Raw genomic sequence first — 22,927 nt, 5'->3', positions numbered from 1 at the left:
CATGCAACAATAAATTTCAGAACCTACGACGTGTTTGGGAGATTGGCATCAACAAATAGTCGATGACCAATGGGATTATTCCAACTTGAGAGACTTTGCAAAAGAGATGTATCGTTATTGGAGGAATCAACGACAACACATCTTAAACGAACCAGTCATACAAGGTGCTAGACCAACTCAACAGTATATGTCATGGTTTAGGTCGGTTACAACGCCATAATTTGTGTCTGAGCCAAGGTATTTGATTGATCCACGCCAACGAGCTTCGTCATCATATGCCTAACAACAAATCCCGATCCAAGAACAATGTCAACCCACCCAAACCTAACGATCAACCTCACACCATCACCCTACCATATACACTCAACAACTAAACACTCAACCTCGCAACCAATTCATGTCACACACCCAAACTCAAAACCAAGAATCAAACCCTAACCACTAACAACCATACGCAGACACTACAATAGTCTATAGCTCAGATGATTCATACGATTCAGCGTCATGCCATCGTAGCCCCCACCAATGAACACACAAACATCCCATCGCCATAACACCCAATCGTTGTTTGACTTTAGTACACCCCAGGAACCATTGCTTCGTTTCCAAACCGATTCAATGTCCCAATTCAGGCAACCATACCGTCCACAATTCACCCAACCACAACGACCCAACTACGACAACATGGGTACCGAACTCAATTACGGAAGCGTCGTTGGCGATAACCCCCTAGTTATTGGGGACAAATGATGACAAATCTATCAAATACCGATGGACCTTCCACCAGACTTTCACACCAGCCACCATTGGATCATGTCAACACTTAAAGACCCCAAACACCTCAGGAAAATCGTAGGAGACCTCAAAGACAGGCTAACGCACCTGGATGTGGAATATGGGGTGTTTCAATCGGGAGGGTCATTGAATTTCTTGTCAATTCTATGTATTTTTATTTTATGATATAATATAATTTTTAATTTAAGTATTTAATTTAATTAATTATAATTATAAAATTTAAAATTAAAAAAAAAATGGAAGGTGCATGTGCCACATGCATTGGCGCATACACTATGTAGTGTATGCATGCGCCAATGCATGTGGCATCAAGGCATGCATGCGCCAGATGCATGGGCGCCTACTTGCTTTGACTTTGCAAGCATGCGCCAAGGCTAAGGGCGCCTCCTTTGAAAGTTAATTGGATGCGCCATTTCAATGGCGCATTAGTTGGGAAAAATAGTTATTTTTGTATTTTTTTTGAAAAATTGGTTATTTAGGTATTTAAATTGAAAAAAGTGGTTATTTTAAAAAAAAATCACAATTTTGAGTAATGTTATGAATACTTAACTGTATAATCTAACCATCTTATGTTGTTTTTCAATTTTATTCATGTCTTATAAATTACATTATTATAATATACATTGCCTTGGTAGTTAATCATCTATTATGTTCTTCATATCATTTTGAATGTTTTTAAATTTCATTCTGTTAGTGCCGATATTTGATTTTTTTATCATTAGTATAAAATATATTGTTAATGTAGGTACCAATATGAACATACTTTCTCTTTCATCTAATGTGGTATTTTTCTCCCCTTATGACTTTGACATGGTTGTCTTAGATGAAACAAAAGATGTTCCAGTGGAGTTCTATGCACAATTGTATGTATAAATTAATTTGATCTTCTATAACTTTATGATATAGTGATTTATTTCCCAATATTTTTGAATCTTATTTTCTTGACAAATTTGTTATTGTACTTAGACGTGGTCATTGCAATACTATTATATATGTAAAGATATTCTCTTGTCTAAAACGTCTACTATAACTAACTTATAATCTTAATTTGGTATTTTTCACTTATGATTAACTATATCAAGGTTGACCCTAATACTATTTATACTATTTATTTGGACTTGTGCTTTTTTTTTTTGTTGCAATATTCAGGTTGGAGGAAGAAATAGTTATAACTAATATCGACGTTGACGAATATAAGAATTTGGTAGAGAAGTGGGTCCAATAACATTTTCTTATTTGACGAATATACGATTGTCCATTTTTATTAATTATAATTAGCCTCTAAAAGATTAGAACCGATTATAATAAAATAAGAGTAATTACATAAGTGAATTTAAATAAAAAATCTTCATCTAAAATCTCAAATAATTAAATATAAGTGAATTTGAGCAAAACATCTTCACCTAAAATCTCTAATAATTAAATATAAGTGAATTTTAAAAAAAAACATCTTCACCTAATATCTCAAACAATTAAATATAAATAAATTTGAAAAAAATATCTTCACCTAAAATCTCAAATAATTAAATTTAAAAATCTTTTTCCTTATTATCTAACTCTCCATCCAATGTACAATTTTTATGTCACACTTAATATATCTCAACATACTTGTCACTCTTTGTCATCATCATTTTAAGTTACTATTTATTTTTTAACTGAACTTTTTTTAGTAATATTTTTAATTATAATTTATTTCATTACATACATATATTATTATTTTTATTATTTTTGCTTTTGATATCTCTTATATAACTATAATATAACTATAAATTTATATTATAAATAAACCATGCAACTTTGTCTTTTTAGTTGAACATTGAAAGGCCAGTATTGGATGCAAGCATGGGGTCACATCTCATCCACAAAACTTTTGTGAATAAAGATGCTGCGGATATACTTTCAAAACACTCACACACTTTTTTCTTTTACAAGCATATATAAAAATAAAAAATATAATTGATACTTATAATATTATAGTAATTTCTAAATAGCATTATATACTTTAAGAAATAAAAGATAAATCTAAAATAAAACATGGTCTTTTACCAAAAAAATATATCTACATATAACTGTGAGTTTTAATGGATGACAACTATTACTGAGAATATAAAAATTTGAACTTTATGAAAATAAGATAACTTTTTCTGGGTTCCAGAACTTTCACGAAAAATAAATTATGGATTTTAAAGTAATTATTTTAAGATAATATTTTAATATTTGTTGCATCACAAGTGGATATACAGTGGACACCGCCAATTGCAAGAATTAGTTATACGTCAAAATCAGATTTGAAATTTGCGATATTCTTAAATGCATCTCTCTTTTCTATTTTTTTAATAATTAAATGCATTTTGTTAAAATAATAAATCAATAAAAATGTATACTATTATCACAATTTTTTTTTTTGAAAACTTATAAACTCAACTAAATACTATGCTTGTTAAAATTTCAATATACAAACTACATTCTGAAGATCCTTTTGTCTCTTCCATACTCTAAGAGGCAACAAGAATATTGGGCTAAAGAGAAAGAGCAACTCTAGCATGAAATAGATAAAAATAAAGTTACCCACCCATAATATGCTCAATTTGATGTTGATATATATATATATATATATATATATATATATATATATAATATATATATATATATATTATATATATATATATATATATATATATATTATATATATATATATATATATAATAATTAAAAAATAAAAAAAAAGGTAAGAAATAAAATAAATGATTGTCGGTGGATTCATGAAATTATGATGAACTGCCAAGCTAAGCCAAGTAAGGTTGACACTTTTTTACACCAACTACTCTCTCTCTCTCTCTCTCTCTCTCTCTCTCTCTCTCTCTCTCAAGCTTATCCCTCTCCACCACTTGTTCTATCTTCTTATTCTTCTTCTTCTTTTTCTTTTGTTCTAGCCACCAAAACAATAATCATCCAACAAGATGAACAACGGTGGTGAACAATACTCTGCTATTGAGACACAGTACATAAGAAGACATCACAAACATGATTTAAGAGACAATCAGTGTTCCTCTGCACTTGTTAAACACATCAAAGCCCCTGTTCATCTTGTTAGTTTTTTTTTTTTTTTTTTCTTTTTCTTTCAACAATTTAATACTTTTTGGTTTTTTCTCAATTGGGTCTCTCTTTTTTAAGCGTCTTGTTGATTTGGTGGAATAAAAAAATAAACTTTTTTTTTTCTTCATTTTTTGAAGATCTTGACTTTTACTTGTTTTTGGGGTTTTTTTTTTGTGTGTGTGTGTCTGTCTTTCTTTATGAGGGTGTTGTAAAAATTGAATTTTTATGCTCATAAGATGCAAGTTTTGATTGGTTTATGGTTGTGATATCATTTTTTGGAAAAGGGTTGTTTTCATTTTGGGTAGAGAAACAAAATCTGAAATATTTTAAGGCTGGATTTGGATTTGTTGAATTTTAGTAATTGAGATTTGTGATGTGATGTTGTAATTTTGTGTCAAAAGAGGTTTTTGATTGGTCTAATTAGTGTGATGTTTTTTTTTTTCTTTCAGGTTTGGTCTCTGGTTAGAAGATTTGATCAGCCACAGAAATATAAACCATTTGTTAGCAGGTGTATTATGCAAGGTGATCTTGGCATTGGAAGTGTTAGAGAAGTGAATGTTAAATCTGGTCTTCCAGCTACAACTAGTACTGAGAGGTTGGAACAGCTTGATGATGAAGAACATATTCTCGGTATCAGGATTGTTGGTGGCGATCATAGGCTCAGGGTATGTATGAATCAATCATATCATCCTTTTCTGTGAACTGTTTGATTTGATCTGATTTTATGAATGTTGCAATTTCATTTCCTATGATGTTATGTAAGGTGAAATGATAGTAAATTGTGTTACTGTCGAATTCGCAGAACTATTCCTCCGTAATCACTGTCCATCCGGAGGTTATTGATGGAAGACCAGGTACAATGGTGATTGAATCGTTCGTCGTGGACGTGCCTGAAGGGAACACGAGAGATGAAACGTGTTACTTCGTAGAGGCGTTGATCAGGTGCAACCTGAGTTCTTTAGCGGATGTCTCGGAGAGGATGGCCGTGCAGGGTCGAACCGATCCTATCAATGTTAATCCGTAAGAATGTATAAAGGGTTATGATCCTTTGATTTCTGATCCCAAGTCCAAGTTTGGAGTATGGTTGGAAACATGAATTTTATTCCTCACAAGTTTTGGATGTTTTGTTTTTCTTCTCTTATCATGGACACATTACATTCTCCCCAAACCATATCCCTACAACTTTTTTAGATGTGTGTTCTTGTTTCGAAAACCGACGTTAGGATCCTCTCCGCGAGCGAGCTCCGCTCGGGGAGAGGTTATCGACTATGGTTTTTGTATGAGGATCTAGATTTCATAAACACACGTGAGTTTGGGAATGGAAAAGTTGTTTTTTTACTTGTTAAATTCTTCTTGGATTTTGTGGATGGTGTTCTGTTATTACAGTTATTTGTAAATACTTTTGTTGGAAAAAAAAGACTATTTATGGTTTTTGTTTAGTAGCAAATTAGGAAGAAGTAGGTTTGTAAGTTATGTATTTTACATTCTACTTGTTTAGGACTTTGTTTAGAACAAAATAAAACTTGTTTTGCTACTAGTTCTTTTTTAAGTATTGCAAGTACCTTCAAATTCAACTTTTTTCTTTTTGTGTGCGACTCTTATAAAAATATAAATGCATCTATTAAGAAAATATTTTAAAACAGTTCTATAATGGAACCGTAATTGTTTGTGCCAAAGAGAATAAGTTGTGGATCCATTGGATACACTTATACATTAAAAAATAGAGACGTGACAACTTTCCAACTTTCCAACCTGCCATGCATAGCTCTTGGATCCTTAAAGTCATATTTAAGCACAAAGATGCTCTTCTGCAGGCGACAACTTGGAAAGATTTCTAAACTTCTGGAAAGTATGTAACTCGGGGGATGTATAAAGATGTTATAAGGTACTAAACCCAAAGTGTTGTGGAGAAAAATTTTCTTTGGGAACATTGCTAGACCTAGAACTGTTTTTACTTTATGGTTGACTTGTCAACCAAAGATAGAACTGTTTTTACTTTATGGTTGACTTGTCAACCAAAGATAGATTGAGTAAATTCGAGATTGTAACGGATGGTAGGTGCTTGTATTGTGGGGATCATGAGATTTGTAACCACCTATTCTTTGAATGTGAAGAAACTAAAAGAGTTTAGAGCCAAGTCCTTGCTTGGTTGAATTATAATCATGTTCCTCAAGGATGGGATAGTGAGTTGCATTAGTGTAACATCATCCCGAGAGGTAAAGGCAGCAGAGCTAAACTGTTGAAGTGTACACTTGCAGAAATAGTTTACTCGATTTGGATGATTCTAAACTGTTGAAGTGTACACTTGCAGAAATAGTTTACTCGATTTGGATGATTCGCAACTAAGTTGTTTTCCATAATCATAATACTAAAGAGCTTCGAAGCACATATATTATTCAAAATGTGCTCTGGCATGTGGAGACCAACAAAAAGTTAGCTAGCTAGATTTTGTATGAGCTAGATTTTGTATGAGAAATATAACTTGATGTTTGTTGGTTGTGTTTGTCTGCCTGTAGAGCCTGGATCGTTAGATCGACTTGTGTATTATCATTCTTTTTGGAATAAAATTATTATTTGATCCAAAAATACTAATTAAATGACACAATTGAAAAAAATAATAATAATTTATATTAAAAAGTGAGAATAAAATTCATTTAAATTTTTTTTCTCCTAAAACGACAATCATTTTGAAACAGGTATGGTATCCTAAAACGACAATCATTTTGAAACAGGTATTGTATCCCGATGGTGATGATGTTGACTCCCAAGTAATGTTTCTGTTCCAACCTTTTCGCGTGCCTTGCTGAAGAAGTAAACTATTTAAGGTGAAGATTGAAATTTAAGGAGCCTTGTATTAAACATTGAAAAGAGCCTTCATTTTCCAAGTAACATAGTTATATTCCTTGATTAAGTATTTTGTTCTCCATTGATATAAGATGAGAAAATAACATGGGTGACCCAGCACGCGAGGCTGCGCAAACATTACATTCCACATGCGAAGAGGTTGCTTTCAGATTTGGAACTCATAAACCTTCTTTCACAAGGCATCAACCTTACCGTTGCGCCAAGACTTGCCCTCAACAAGAACAAGAAACGGATCAAGAACCTTCTGTCACAAGGCACCAACCTTACCGTTGTGCCAAGACTTGCCCTCAACAAGAACAAGAAACGGATCAAGAACCTTCTGTCACAAGGCATCAACCTTACCGTTGCGACATGACTAGACCTCCACAAGAGCAAGAAATGCTTAAAAGTATTTTTCTTTGGTCGCTCTTTACTAACAATCATTACAAGCACACTTTCCATAATTTCCTTTGGTCTCTCTTTACCAACAATCATTACAAGCACATTTTCCATCTTTAAAATGGTGAAAACGGCCAGCATCTCTAAGTAAAATCTCGCAATTTCGAGCCAAAGAAATGTACTTTGCAACTGTATGACAGTCGCAACAGATTCTTGTGTTCTTAACAACCCTAATTGGTGATCCACCTTTCATTTTCATCACTCCATATACCATTGCCAACTTCTCAGTGTGACTCAGAAGAATCTTCTCTTTCTCATTGTCATCAATGTTCTGACATACACAATTGAGATCAGCCACATAACCAAGATTTTGTATCTCGGAAATTAATCGATATAGCTCGAAATATATTTCCCCTTCTTCTGGATGTGGTCTTCCATCTGTCAAAAACACATGAATACTCTGATTAACTTGTGTCCAGCTCCAAACAGGTGGACTTTTTATTCCCAAAGTAATCATCGAGTGCTTAAGACGCTCCACGCCATCCCATTGGTTTAAACTCGAATATAAATTCATCATCAACACATAGTTAGCAGAATTATTCGGTTCCATCTTGAAAAGCTTTTTTGCTGCAATCTCTGCTAACTTAATGTTTTTGTGAATTCTGCACGATGCAAGAAGAGCACCCCAAATACTCGCATCCGGCTTTATCGGCATAGTTTTGATGAAATCCAAAGCTTCATCGAGAAACCCAGCTTTTCCAAGTAGGTCTACCATGCAACAGTAGTGCTCAATCGTTGGAATAATATTATAATCTTCTTGCATACTGTCAAAGTATCTCCATCCTTCATCGACTAAACCTGAATTCTTGCAGCCAGATAGAAGAGCTGTTAACGTTATCGCATCAGGTCTAATGCATTTTTCGCGCATCTCATCATAGAGAATCATTACTTCTTCACCATGGCCATGTATAGCATATCCCATCATCATGCAATTCCAACATGGAAGCGTTTTCTCCTGAATTTTGCTGAAAATATTATGTGCTACTTCTAACTTTCCTGCTTTACTATACATATCAATGAGTGCTGTTGAAATGTATATATCGTCTACGATCCCAAGTTTCATACTAAAGCAGTGAATCTCTTCGCCTTTATTCAACAGAGACGGGTCTGTACATGCAAGAAGTAAGCTGCAAATCGTTGTCGAGTTGGGTTTTACATTTTCAGCTTGCATTTGGCTGAAAACCTGTAGGGCATCGGTGTATTTCCCGTTTTGAGAACATCCTGATATCAAAGCAGTCCAAGACACCACATTAGGAGTAATTCCGGAACTTTTTATCTGATTCATCACTGCCAAAGCTTCCTTGATCCGGCCTCGCATTGAATAACCTGACACCAAACAATTCCATGTCACCAAATCAGGTTTTACCCCTTCCTCCTCCATCTGATTCAATAGTTTTTCGGTGTCATCAAACAGTCCTTTGAAGGAGTAACCTGATATCAGAGAATTCCAGGTGCAGACATTTTTGTTCTTTGCGTGCCGGAACACTGCATGAGCCTTTTCTAAGCAATCATTCTTAACATACATATCCACCAATGCAGTACTAACATAGACATCACAGTTAAGATTACTTCTCATTATGTAACCATGGATTTCTTTCCCTAATTTAAAGAAACCTAATTCAATAATTGCTTTTAGAGCACTAGTTACCGAGCATGAATCTGGCTCGAAGCCTGCATTACACAAGCTCCGAAAACTAGTGAGAACCATTTCAAATGACCCCTGGAGAACATAGCCCGACAAAACCGAATTCCAAGTTATAGTGTCAAGTTTAATACCGGAAGACTTCATTTCTTCGACGATAATATCGAATGCATCACTCAAACAGCCATCGTCCATATAACTCGAAATTATTGAGTTCCAAGACCATAAGTCACGATTACGAACCTCCATCGAATCAAAAACTGCCCTAGCTAGTTTGAATCTTTTGTTTTTAGAGTACATACTAATAATGGAATTGCAAACTACAGTATTCGAAACTAGTCCAAATCGTAAAGCATACCCATGAAGCTGTTTTCCTTCATTGAGAGCTCTTAATTTTCCACATGCTTGCAACATCTTGGCAATGATGCCAGGAGTCGCTTTTGCAGAAACTCTCTGCATGTTACCAAACAATTCTAAGGCATTCTTCCATTTTTCACTCCTCAAATTCGCCATAACTATTGTATTCCACAAAAAATCTTCTTGATATGGAGTCTCGTGAAATACTTGATTTGCCTTATCTATACTCCAACATTTCTCATAGAAATTGATCAATGCACAATTCAAGTGTATATCATCATGAAACCCTTTCTTGATCAAACAAGCATGAATTTCCAAACCAACACATAATTCCCTTAAAGCCAAACAAATTTTCAGAACAAAGTTGAAAGCTTTACTATCGAATTCCACACCTTTACTATGCAATTCATTGAAAACCACCAGAATCTCAAATGGGTCACCTCCAAAACTTTCAAATTCTTTCATAAAAGAATTCCAGAGAAGATAATTCCTTGCAAAACCCGCAAAGAACACTTTAATTGCTGATACAAAATCACCAAACTCCAAATAGTATCTCATGATAGTTCCATCCATTGTAGTAAAGTTAACATTTTTAGGGTTTTTAACCATCTGGGCATGCATTTCTTTGACAGAATTCAAAGTTCTTAACTCATTGAATTCATCAAAAGGGTGAAAAAAAGGAGAATTTTTTTGTGGTGAAAATTGAATAGGAGAAGAAGGGGGGAAATGGGTATCTGGAATTGGAAGAGAGATTGAAGGGGGTGAACGGCTTTTAGGTAGCATGTGATTTTTTTTAGGGTTTTGATGAGAATAAGGATTAAGATGGTGAAAAGTAGATAGATTATCCATGAAGATTTGGTGCTTCAAAAAAATTGCAAAATGTCCATTGGAATGAATGAATCTATCTATTAAAAGAACATGTTTTTCAAATTGACTACTAAATTTAATTTATGTTTTTTTTTAATTATAAGGTTATATTCGTTTAAACGTATTTAATTTAATTTAATTAACGTTTTTACTTTTTAGCTAGTATCTCTGTTTTTTTTAAATGTCATTTTTTTGAAAAATATATTGTTTCTTTTTAATTGTCATTTGTAAAGTTCAAGTTAATATTAACTGCACTTTTGTCAAAATTACTCATAGGTAATTATTATAGAAAGAGAAAAATTAAAATGAATGTAATAAATAATTAAGACTATTATAGATAAAAGAAAAAATATTGTTTGAAAAGTAAAATAATGATTAGCTTCCTTGATATGTATAAAAAGTTAAAAAAATGACACTTAAAAAGAAACGAAGAGAGTATTATTTACCACTTTACTTTATCATATACGACAATTATTTGTCATGTTCTTCATGTAAATATCATCTCCTTAATGCATTGAGTGTTGAACAACTCAATGGTCACATTGAGAAATATGAAGTGTATCAATGAGCAACTTAAGAAACATAAAATTGAAAGGTTTTTCTATCTATCCTTTGGGAAAGCAAACGTAGTGTAGTCTATAAATAAAGTTATTTCACTTACGTACACCAAACAAGACGTCTCATTTTCCGGATTTTCATTTTGCAGACAAAATAATCAATTTCAAACATGGAGCAAACATTTCACAAACTTCCATTTCTTTAGAAAAAAGAGACCAAAGCATCGTGAACATGAAAAGAACGAATGCAAAAAGAAAACCAACCAGTGGAGGATGAAAGGTGATGAGGTGGCGACTGTGATCCATAAATAGGCAGCGCGATTGTCTGATTCAGAAATGGAACATGGTTTTCCAGCGAGTTATGAGCACGATTTCGCGGCAGTGTCAGGTTGTTTCATGTGGTGGAGCATTTTGTGGCTTGCGACGAAGCTTTCTTGGTTCGCCGGAGTTTCCTCATAGATGCAGTGGTCGGACATAATAGTTTTGCGTGTACGCGCAGTGGCATTCTGGGCAATTTTTGGAAGATTTTTCAGCGATCGAAAAAACACAGATTCCCTCTTTTCTTTTAATTTTGATTCTCTTTCTCTCCTTTACTTTTGTTTTAGATTCTTTAGTTTGTTACTGTGTTTGGTTATGGCGATTTTGTGGTTGGTAAAGTTGTTTGTGATATTTATGTTGTGTAAAAGATGATAATGGTGATACTATATTGTTAAAGTTGATGAAGGTGGGGGTGTCACACTCCAATATTGACTCTGAATCACCGAATCGATACATACATCATAGTTTTTGCTTCTCTGCATATCATAAGATTCATCTCATATTGCATAAGTCGAAATAAATTTTTGGATCTACAGACAGATCAGTTGAATCAATTTTCAAATGTGTGTCAAATCAGTGGGCGGAAATTTTCAAAATCGAGCTTGCAAACATCAGTTTTATTAATTTACGTTTCGCGTAGTTTAACCTAGTGTGCCCGATTTATTTTTTTGATTACTTTTTCGATCACATTTTGATTCGTCTTAGTCTTTTAACCAGTCATTTTTTATTTTAAATTTTGACAATAACCTATATGTTTTCGAAAAGTTTATTTCGCACTGATCATTATGGTGCGGTTATTTTATTTTTTCTAGCACTTTTACGCTTGCCTTTTATTCATATTCAGCCATTTTATTTTTATTCTTTTGTCAAATTGTTCAGAAAAATTAGATAGAATTGACTAACTATTTAGTTTAATTTTATGTTGTTTTATCTAGTTTTATTTAATTGATATAATACATAATGAAAGAAGTAGAAAAATCAAAGGAAAATTGCCAACAATAGAGTGACATGTGGCGTCCACTAATTGGAGTCCCAATTCAAAACGGACAAAAAATACTGGCAATGAAAAATGATGCAATGACCTCTCTTAAAATGAGTCCACGCGACACTCATTTGTTAGGGGCTTGATGAAATTTTGAATTGGAAATTGCAATTATCACGTGAGAATTGTTAGGGCCTTAACCTTTCCTCCCTTGTTTATCCTTCTTCTTCATCATCCACTCACAACCACCTTTGAAATCACCATTGCAACCACCCTCTCCTTGCACCACAATCCGACCGTCTCCTTCCACCTCTAACAACATCTTCCATCATCCTTGTAAAGCTCGTCGGAAAACCCACATCAACCTCCATTTCAATCTCCACTTTCTTTCCACCAACCACCATAATCGAAACACTTCCATCACTAGTTCAACAACTCTCTTCCGGCAACCATAACTCGCCACACATCATCATCTTCTCCCTCCCCTAACCACTCAGTCCAGCCGCTCACATCACATCACATCACTATCTTCTCAAAATTCCCTCTGCAACTCGCGAAACACCCGCACCTCAAACTTGTCGTTGCCTGAAATAACCCACCATAAAGCATCCCTTCAACCACTTAGTTCATTTTCTTTAACAACCAAACTTCTCCCTCTGCTGACTTATTCACTGAAATCCACCCTTTAACACCTTCGAACTACTCCATCCGCTACATTTCCGATCCGCAACCACCACATCAAAATCTCTACCACGAATACAACACAAAACCTACATCTCACTCATTTCCTGGTGACGACGAAGCAACCATGACATCCATTGAGTTTCACAACCGACGACGACATTCTTTACGCACGCGACAACTCAACGAGTTCGCACCACCACGAACAATTCTGAATAAGCACTACATGGACATGGTATATTGTTTCTTCCATTTTAATAGTTGTTTATGATGTTGGTGTTGATTCTTTACTTATGAAAATCAGATTTGTTTTTAAGGTTAATCTTCTCCATGGTTTCATGAAAAAACAGAGGTTTTGAATATATGGGTTGAGAAGGAAAAACCTCACATTGTGTTTCTTACCTTTATTTTATTTATTTATTTATTATTTTTATTTTATGTTTTAAAATCTTGGTTTGACAAATCAACTTTTATTTGTTCTGTTTTATTTTATTTACACATTATGGTTATTATATGTAGTATCATTATATGTAGGTGTTAAAATAAGTTCAAATTTTGGGCGATATGAATGTTAAGAGATTAGGTCCACTTTTTACTTATCTTGTTCGCTCTTGCTTTTATCAATTGCACCTCCCACGCTCTGAGAATAGTTTTGTGGTTCTATGATTTTAGTTGTTGGTTTCTACTTCATTGCGATAAATTAGATTTTTCAATTCGCAGATTTGATATTTTAATTTCGTTATGCCGTCAGATTTTTATCAATATATTAATGGTATTTTTCTGTGTTATGACCTTTTACATACGACATTCCATTTATTGTCGATATGCATAAATCGGCTTTGAGCATATTACCTAGAGTTTCTCTTGTATTTCCTTATTTTTTGCTAATTTTATTTGTCGATTGTGAGATTTACTTAAAATCGGTTTTGATACCATTTGCTTTGTCATTATGCGAATTAAACCTCACTTTATAACTTCATTCGATTGAGTGTGTGAGTTCATTCCCATTCACATTACATTTTTGCAATGACACGTTGCACATTAGCATTTATGTCGATTCATGATAACATACAACGATCCAACATCGTTGTTGTTTAAATTCAGTTCGAACTCAACTTCCATTTGCCTTGCATATCCCTGTGTTATGTAACATCCACTCACACCCTCGCATCATGATACTGATCCGTGCACGTTTCATTTTTGTTCTTACTTCTTTCGATTTAAAAGGAACGCGTTTTGTGCATATGACATTGTGTTTGCTATCTCCAATTCATATGGCTTACTCTTTGGTCTTCTTACAACGAGACCTTTTTTCGTGCACGTATGCTCACTTGCTTGCATTTGTTGATTAAGTTTTGCTCTAATTGTTTCATTATCTCCTATCCCCATTCGACAAAATGTATTCATATTCCCATGACGTATAATAATTTTACCGTTTTATTTTTTATTGCTTTGTTTAGTTAGTTTATAACATAAGAATAAAATCAACCATTTCTCAAAAAGAACAAAAAAATAAAAACTCGATCCAACATCGAGAATTTTTCTCAAAGACATCTCCAAACCATTTCAAACCCTTATTTCAATCCACTTCTACCATTTTCAAACTCTCCAACCTTTCTATCAATTTTTTTGCAATCGATCATCAAATGCTTGATCCAATGTCAAGTCATTTTCCCAATCAAAAATTAAAAACACGTAACCATTATTCAACATTTTTCAATAAAAGAGATGAAAGGAACGGGGTGTGGTCCACGAGCTCCTGAGAGTTAAGACCCGAGATGTAGTTCTCGTCAATCTAAACACTCATCATCTTCAAATCAATTCCATAACGCTTAATAAACCTCGACTAGTTTTGAGTGCGCTTTCTCAAGCCAAACTTCAAAAAGTATCTAAAATTATCAAAACCCTTTTGCAAATAAGATGAAAAAGGAGTGGGTGTAGTACATGAACTCCCGAGAGTTAGGAACCGAGATGTAGTTATCGCCTCTCTGAACTCTCTCATCATCCAAAAATACTTCAAACCAATCAAACTATTTTCTCGTCATTGTGCGATTGATCCTCAAACACTTTTCTCAAATGAAATGTATTTTTTTTCAAGACTGTGCAAAACAATGTTTCACCCACTTGAACGTGTGAGTAAGCTTGCGACGTTGCCCACAAATGTTGATTTGTAAATCCATTCGGTCGTGATGCAAACGTTCCCTTCTCCACTTGTTTTGGGTAGCCAATAATGTTTTCATCAATTGACACAAAGTATCTTTCACTAAAATAGACCAATAAACAAACATTTTCTACCCATAACTACGTCAGTCTTGAGTTTTCTATTGCACCCAGAGATACGTAGGAGCAAAATTTGTAAATCTTATTAGACACATTAAAAAATCCAAAAATATCTCTCTCTTATTTTATTCTTATTCTTTCTTTCCCTCATAATCACTCGAGAAGTCTAACATTTCTAAGCTAACATTAACGCGTACAACTAACCTAATGGTTCCTATTGAGTATAACGGATATGAGGGGTGATAATACCTTTCCCTTGCGTAATCGACTCCTGATCCTGATTTGGTTGTGATGACCAATATCATTGTCGTTCTTTCTTGGGTTTTATCGATATATCTCCTTTCCTTTTTAGGAATAAATAAAATTCGGTGGGGACCAATAATTTAAACCTCTCCCAAGAATCATAGAGAGATTTGGTTTCTTGCTGCTCGAAGTGTGTAATTCCAGCCTTCCTTGTGTTATAGTGAAGAATCTTTCCAAAAACTTTTCTTCCAATTCTCTCCAAGTTCTGATTACTCCGTTTGGAAGGCACAAAAACCAACCCTTTGCTCTCCCCCACCAAGGAGAAGCTAAATAATTTAAGTTTAACCCGATCCTCGATAATACCTTCTTGTTGACACATTGATGCTGTATCGTAGAACCACACTAGATGTTCCCATGGGTCGTTTGTTGTGTTCTTATTAAATTGCTTATCTCTAAGATCTGAAAGGACATAGTATTTGATGTTGAAATTTACTGGGGTGGCTGGGACATAACCCAGAGAAACTTGTGTTGCATCAGTAGGCTTGCAGTAGCCCTCCATAGTTTGTGTTCTTGGTTCTACCATGGTGGGTTTCTCTATTCTTAAACCTGAAATGCACCAACAGAAATTAAATACCCACAATAGTGTTTCGAATAAAAAAATAAAAATGAATTAACTACTGTAAACTTAAAATAAAATGAATTAAAGTGTTGCACGAGCGTTGTGTTGTTAAAATTATCAACAGTCCCCGACAATGACGATAAAAACTTGATGACTTCTCGACAAGTGCACCAATAGTGTCGCAATAATAAAAAGATATTGATTCCATAAGGACTGTTGTTTAACAAAACAATAGTTGTGCAAGTATAAAAAATAACAATTTGGGGGGGGGGGGGGGGGTTAGTTTGGATGCGAAAAATAAAATTTGTTCTGACTTAATACGAAAGCAGTCAGGTTTTGTATAGAATCCATTATTTCTCCTTATTGATGTCTAATGCATTACATGAATGAGAAAGTCATTATATTTCAACGGTGAATTAACACAACCATTATACCCAATCCTTTTGTGTATAGCTCACTAGTTCCTACTCGGGGTCTCTTATCCATATTCAACCAGCATAAGTGGAATTAGGCGATGCAATACAACGTTAATTCAAATGCCATTACCCGAGGTCTCCTATCCCCATTCAACCAGCGTAAGTACAAGAATTGCCCTAGTTCCAACACATAGACTAATGGTCAGTATTCCATATGTGCTCAAGATCAAATTAAAGAGTATCTCACATAAAAATAATTAAGCAAAAGAAGCAATGACAAATTAAACATATGTCCCAACAGGTTCAAAATAAGTTCATCAAACAAAACCTAGCTTAGAGATGTTTAGTCATTCATAACGATACAATAAAATACCAATTGATAAGATGAATATTACATCTGAAAATCCTTGAAGAAGTGGCCTCCAATGACTTCTAATGCTCTCAAAATCGCCCCATTGGTGCTCTTTACCGTCACTTTCATTCCAAAATTTAAGAACCCTTGAAAATATGCCAAAAACTCCCTTTTATAGCTGTCAAATCAGTCCAAAACGCGTCAGAATAGGCCCATAAAAGAATCTATTGCTCGCGTGACAGCTTTCATCGCGCGCACGATGCTGACAAAACTTCCATACCACACATGCGATGTTGCGCGTGATTATTCCAGTAGTTGCGTGTTTTTTGCTCCTTTTTCCTTCATATTTTCACTAAGTCCTTGTTTCTTCATACTTTGTCATTTTTGCATATTTCTTTGATCTGTATTCTTCATTTTTGCCCCTCTTTAACTTATTTTGATATGTTTCTTCGACCGAAAATATGCAATGACAGAGTATCCAATACAATTAATTTTATAAACCATTACAAATATTTTTATAAACAGAAAAATGTTTATTGTTGCAATGATGAACTTCAAGGTTTTATGATTTAGTTGAGAGATTTTTTTGGAGATCTTGACATGTTGCCTTTTGAAGTTGATAATAACTCCATACTATTAAATGTTTTATTCATGTTACATTTGTTTTTGAATGTACTGTTTGGATAAAGGAATCATAGTTGGTGGACTATATTAGATTATATTTGTAATTCTCTAAATGTTAATGATTTGAAAATATGAATTTAAAGTTGACAAAGCGTATTATGAATCCAGACGCGAACTCGTGCGATAGCACGAGTTTGTTACTAGTAAGTACCATAAAAATTTGATGTTAGAATTTGGGTTAAGCTTTGGGGCCTGGGGATTTGAGATTTCGGGATAAGGTTATCTTTGGAACTCAGATTTCAAGTGTTAAAGAGGTAGAAGTTTAAGTGGCTGGGTGAGTGTGCATTAGGTGTAATATTAATGTTTAATTTTGATTTTTGACATTTTTTATAATGTATTTATTACTTTAACAAAACTTTATTTGTATTTAAAATTCAAATTTTCTTTTTATAAATTCATTAAACATTTTCTTAGAGCAATTAGTTACATAACCTTTAATTATAAAATGATCAATGATGCAAGCATCTCTAATGTTTTATTGTTGTAACATGAGAAAAAAAATATAAAAAAATAAAATAAAGGACTATATTGAAATAAATGATATTTCTATAATATTTTCTAATAATGCAAAAGAAAGACAACACAGCTGCTCATGCATCATCACAAAAGATTCTATGTGATTAACACCTAATAAAAATATTTATGCAAGAGTTTCCTTCTTTGAAAATATGGTGGATGGAAAAGTTGCATTTGTTAATCAAATAGATTTGAATTAGTTCTAAGAGGTTAGTTTCCTTCAAAGATAATTTAATTTTTTGTGCACTAGATACTCCACATAATCAAATGAGTTATATTACCAACCTCGAAAACTATGTTCTGTATAGAATTTAAGAAGTTCGTATTATCAACTTCAAAAAACTTTATAGAGATATATGGAAGTCTCATTCACTCCATAAATATATAATTTGTGGGCAAAGCAATAAGCAGTGAGCATTAGTTTTGAATTTTTGTTTAACACAATAAGGATATGTATGAGAGAAACAATAACACCTCGATATTACAAGACACAATTTGTTTGAAGTGAGTTATGACAAATCTACCATATAAAAATTGAACGCTTATCACAAAAGGTAGCTTCCATATTCAATTACAGATTAATATTTAGAATCATAATCATGATGTATGGATGATATTCAGTGAAAGTCGATTATGGTAATATATTCACCATTCATATTTTTACTCCACAACCAACAATCTTCAACTGAAGTAACAAAAATCAGTTGTAATCTTTGAATCAAATTAGTAACTCCATAGGGAACCGAAAAATTTAAGCCTGCAATGATATTTCTATCATCAACCCTTAGATGATTGATCTTCAACCTTGTAGGTTGAAGAGAAATTTATCTTGGAAATTCTCAAAAAGAGGATGTTTTGAGAGCCATGGTTGAAATCAAATATTAGTATCTCCATCTTTTGTATGAAAAACTAAATTTTCTTTCAACATATCCAGAGCTTTAATGGTGACTTTCCATGTAATTAAGTCATATTTTTTTTCTTATTTAACATATTACCTTTAAAGAGATAGTTATCTTTAATAGTGAGACTCAAAGTTTCTTGTTTTATTCCACTAAGCTCCAAACAAGTTTTCCTAACAAATAAGTGTTTTGCATCGGGTCATAGGAATTCCTAACCACCTAAATTTTTAGAATTAATAATATTTTACCAACCAACCATATGTATGGATGGATCCAGCTTACCACACCAAACAAATTTTTTCACAACTTTATCAAGGGTCTTACAAATATATTGAAATGGGAAAAGAAGTAAGAATAGTCTTGGCAAAAGTAAAATGCATTGGCTTGTTCAAGATTCTATCTTTCTAAGAAGCACGTTTCAAAGCTACCTTATCATAGATTTTAATTAAATTCTCTTTTCTTGTGCGTCTATATTTCATTTTGAATGTCAATTATTTTTTAACTGGTATATACACCTGATATTGGTTAGCTGCTCAATACCACCTTTAGTGGATTTACTGACAACTTTAGAGGTTTACACTCTTGACTTATCTAAACTCACTTTTAGACCTAAAACAACAACAACAAAAATATCCAAAATTTTATCAATGAACTATTATTGGGAAGATTTTGCCTTTGTAGGCAGTAACACATCATCCTCAAATAAAAAATAAGATATTTTAGGACCATCATATGTGATTAGTGGAGGTTTCCTTTGACCCTCTTGAACTCCTTTAACAATTGAAATCGCAAAAAATTTACATGAAAAAAACAAAAAGATAAGGAGATAAAGGATCTCCTTATCCTCCTATTCCACAACAAAGAGTTATAAGTAGAGGAGACATATCTCGTGATCAAAAATATGATTCTAGAAGAAAATCTAAAGTAAAGGAGGGTTTGACGAAGAAAATCTCATTACACTATTTCATAATCCTTCTCAAGATCAAACTTATAAATAACATCATCTTGTTTCGTCTTAGACATTGACATATGGTAAATGATCTTTTGGAGAATAATAGCATTATCAGTTATACCTCTACCTGGAATGAAGTTACACCATTGAGGTCTCACAATCTCACTAAGTATCAACCTAAGGTGATTCACCAAAACCTTTGAGACCAACATACAAGTCATGTTACATAAGCTAATAGGCTAAAATTCCTTGAAAGTGTGTGCACTATCAACTTTCAAAATCAGAATCATAAGAGACTCAACCACCTGACGATCCATGAAAAAGTTGTCAAAATGGGCTACCTAACCCTAAGCGCTTTGTCCCTAACGGGCTTCGGGTTTTACAGAGTCAAGCTCAAAATATATTACCTGAGCCCGATCTTAGACGCCTTGCGGACTACCCAACTCTAAAAATGCTTTTACAATTATTTTTATTATAAAATAAAATAAAAATCCCAATATTTATGCTCAATACCCTTTTTGATCTGTTGATTTGATCTCAAAGTTCATTTTCATCCCTTAACTTCAAAAAATACTATTGTGAAATTGATAGAATAATTAAAACCCTTTCAGAAGAAATTATTCAGAGTTCAAAGAACAATGGAAACCAAACAAATGGTCTTTAGCAATAATAACCTTTAATGTAATAAGAAAGTGAATTAACTTGGCATAAGGCGAGAAACACACAAGGTTTGTTTACCTAGTTCGATCAAATGATCTATGTCTAAGAGAGAGAGCAGCTCTTTAATTCACTATACTCCAAAAGTTGTTACAAGAGATTACAAATGAGTTACAAGAAAAAAGCATTCCAAGTTCATAAGAACAAACTATATTTTCTACCCCACGTGTTTTCCAGCCTTTCAAACTCTCAATATAGTAATTACAAAAACTCAAGGTGTTTATAAGTATTGTTTGATCCTTCTAGATAACTCCAAAGGTTTCCTTAAACTTTAAACCTCTATTTTTCCCTTTAGCTCTAAAGTTATAAAGATTGTCACACACACCATAACATAATAAATGCATATTTATAATTGCCAAGACTCAATATATCCATAACAAATCCCAAAATACTATCCATTAATAAACGGATCTACGAACAAAGCTGAAAATATGTCAGTACCGAAATGTGTCATCTTTCATTATATTTTCTCACTTGAGGTTTTAAGAAATATTACAATAATCTCCACCTTGACTTGAAACCGATGGTGATGTCAATTTAACCACCAACCACCTTGTCGCTCTCTCTAAATCTTGAACCACTATTTAACAACCTTGACCAAGTTTAATCCACCCTTGAACCTTGATCTCGCTACTTACATCCACTTGCTTCCAATCACCTTTTTCTACCTAGGTAATCTAACAGGCCTATAAGTATGATTTTTCAACCATCATTAACTCCAACTGCTTTCGAATGCATCCCTAAAGGTCAATGTTTCTGAATTTTCTAACCCTTCAACCGCATTCAATGCATATTTAGCCTTTGGTTAGCATAACCATCCCTTTGGGATGTTACAATCTCTCTCCTTACCTTATCATGATTCAAATGATAATTATAAGTCTTTGTGATTGTTCCTTCACTAATACTAGTATCTATAGTAGGAAACACCACCTCAAACTAAGTTTTATCCACCATAGTTTCTAAAAGCTTTATCCCTTGGTTTGTACTTTTCTTCCCCTGATATGACTCTCTTCCAAACAAGTAAGTTACTTTGACATCATCCTTACCCTAGAAACTCAATGACAAATAAGTGGTTTAATGCCTTTTTCTCTGGTCTTTTGTGAAATTCATTAAAGTGTTCCGAAACAACTTCCAAGTAATCATCATACATTGACCTAAAATCACATAGATTATTATTATCATGATGGTATTCATTAGTTGATAATGAATGAACAATATCATTTTAACCTTATAAAATATATAGATCACATATTTTAGACTCTTTAGCTACAATCACTTCATCATACGAAATCTTCAACACCCAACATTGAACTTTAGTGAAATAGCCTAGATCATGAAACATGCTTCTGGATAACAAATTTTGCCCAAGTTATAGAACATACCTCATATTATGAAGAAGAAACTCACGATCATTGAATATTTCAAGTCTGATTGTACCAATACCATGAATTTTGCAAGCCTTATTGTCACCAAGAAGATCTACTCCACATTGCTCTAACTTCAAAGTCTCAAAGTATTCTTTTCTTGGACACATGTGATAAGAGTAACCTGAGTTTAAGATCCAACTATCTTGAGTCTCCAAACTCGACACTACTAGTGCACCAACACTCTCATAACCATCCTCATCTAAGGCAACCGTAACTTGAACAAAATCATAATTGTCCTTTTCTAAGGACAATCCCTCTTGAAGTGACTAGTTTTATAACAATTATAGCATTTTACCTTTGACTTGTCAAACCTTTTTTATTTTGACATCCCTCTATGCTCACTTCCTACTCTTAAGACAATCAAGCCTTCACCATTATCATCAATATTCAAATCTTTCTCCTTTGAACGTTCTTTGGATTTCACCATCATGTGGACTTCATCCAAAGTAATAGTACCTTCCTTTCGATAAAGTATGTCATCTTTAAAGTGTTCAAAAGATCAAGGTAATGAGCTCAACAAGAGTAGAGCCTTGTCCTCATCTTTAATCTTCACTTCAATATTCTAAAGATCATCAATAATCTTGTGAAATTTTGTCAATTGCTCCACTATTGATTTGTTCACCATAATTAGGAGTGAATATAGTTGTTGTTTCAGACATAACTTGTGATCCAAACACTTGATCGTATACAATGACTCAAGTTTTGCCCACATAACAACCGTAGCTTTCTCCCAGACGAATTCTCTTAGAACTTTATCCTTGAGGAACAAAATAACTAAACTTCTGGCCTTATCCATCATCTCGGCCTTTTCTACTTTACTTATACACGCAATCATTGATTCTTCACCCTTCAACGCATCGATACACTTCTCTTGAATTAAAGTTACTTGCATATTTACTTTCCATAACCCTAAAATCGTTGTTTCTGGGAAATTTCTCAATCTCCCATTTACCCATGGTGCTCACTTGTAAGCAATACCCCTTTTCCCCACGGTGGGCAACACTTATTGTGAAATCAATAGAGTAATTAAAACTCTTTCAGAAGAAATTAATTAGAGTTCAATCACACCAAGAAGTTTAATTGTGAGACAAAAATAACATTTACAATCAAACAAATGGCCTTCAACAATAATAACCTTTAATGCAATTAGAAAGTGAATTAACTTGGCATAAGAAAATAGAATAAGTCGAGAAACACACAAGGGTTGTTTACCCAGTTCGATAA

The 22,927-nt window shown here is 33.5% G+C and overlaps 2 protein-coding genes across 2 annotated transcripts; one reads left to right on the top strand and one right to left on the bottom strand.

Moving 5' to 3' along the window:
• Positions 1 to 3,591: 3,591 nt before the first annotated feature.
• Positions 3,592 to 5,324, top strand: LOC127076066 (abscisic acid receptor PYL9). Its single transcript, XM_051017615.1, has 3 exons — positions 3,592 to 3,884; positions 4,341 to 4,556; positions 4,694 to 5,324. The coding sequence occupies exons 1-3, from the start codon at positions 3,756 to 3,758 to the stop codon at positions 4,913 to 4,915; spliced, it is 567 nt and encodes a 188-aa protein (XP_050873572.1). The 5' UTR covers positions 3,592 to 3,755; the 3' UTR covers positions 4,916 to 5,324.
• A 1,470-nt stretch (positions 5,325 to 6,794) lies between these two features.
• Positions 6,795 to 22,659, bottom strand: LOC127137936 (pentatricopeptide repeat-containing protein At4g01030, mitochondrial). Its single transcript, XM_051064342.1, has 7 exons — positions 22,590 to 22,659; positions 22,053 to 22,183; positions 21,659 to 21,969; positions 21,323 to 21,430; positions 18,704 to 18,780; positions 15,268 to 15,727; positions 6,795 to 10,130 (listed from the first exon to the last, which is right to left on the bottom strand). The coding sequence occupies exons 1-7, from the start codon at positions 22,657 to 22,659 to the stop codon at positions 7,217 to 7,219; spliced, it is 4,071 nt and encodes a 1,356-aa protein (XP_050920299.1). The 3' UTR covers positions 6,795 to 7,216.
• Between the last annotated feature and the right edge of the window lie 268 nt (positions 22,660 to 22,927).

The sequence above is a fragment of the Lathyrus oleraceus genome, chromosome 4, assembly GCF_024323335.1.
Source record: "Lathyrus oleraceus cultivar Zhongwan6 chromosome 4, CAAS_Psat_ZW6_1.0, whole genome shotgun sequence".
Classification (NCBI taxonomy): Eukaryota; Viridiplantae; Streptophyta; class Magnoliopsida; order Fabales; family Fabaceae; genus Lathyrus; species Lathyrus oleraceus.
The sequence above is the reverse complement of the archived record's forward strand: the minus strand, read 5'-3'. Positions and strand labels throughout refer to the sequence as shown.

Coding starts and splice junctions, on each gene's coding strand:
- LOC127076066 (XM_051017615.1), top strand. CDS start 3,756: ATGAACAACGGTGGTGAACAATACTCTGCTATTGAGACACAGTACATA. Junction 3,885..4,340: donor TCAAAGCCCCTGTTCATCTT/GTTAGTTTTTTT, acceptor TTTTTCTTTCAG/GTTTGGTCTCTGGTTAGAAG. Junction 4,557..4,693: donor GTGGCGATCATAGGCTCAGG/GTATGTATGAAT, acceptor TCGAATTCGCAG/AACTATTCCTCCGTAATCAC.
- LOC127137936 (XM_051064342.1), bottom strand. CDS start 22,659: ATGGGTAAATGGGAGATTGAGAAATTTCCCAGAAACAACGATTTTAGG. Junction 18,781..21,322: donor TTTGTCATTGAGTTTCTAGG/GTAAGGATGATG, acceptor CTTATTTGTTAG/GAAAACTTGTTTGGAGCTTA. Junction 10,131..15,267: donor CTCTATGATTCTTGGGAGAG/GTTTAAATTATT, acceptor AATTAAATTTAG/TAGTCAATTTGAAAAACATG.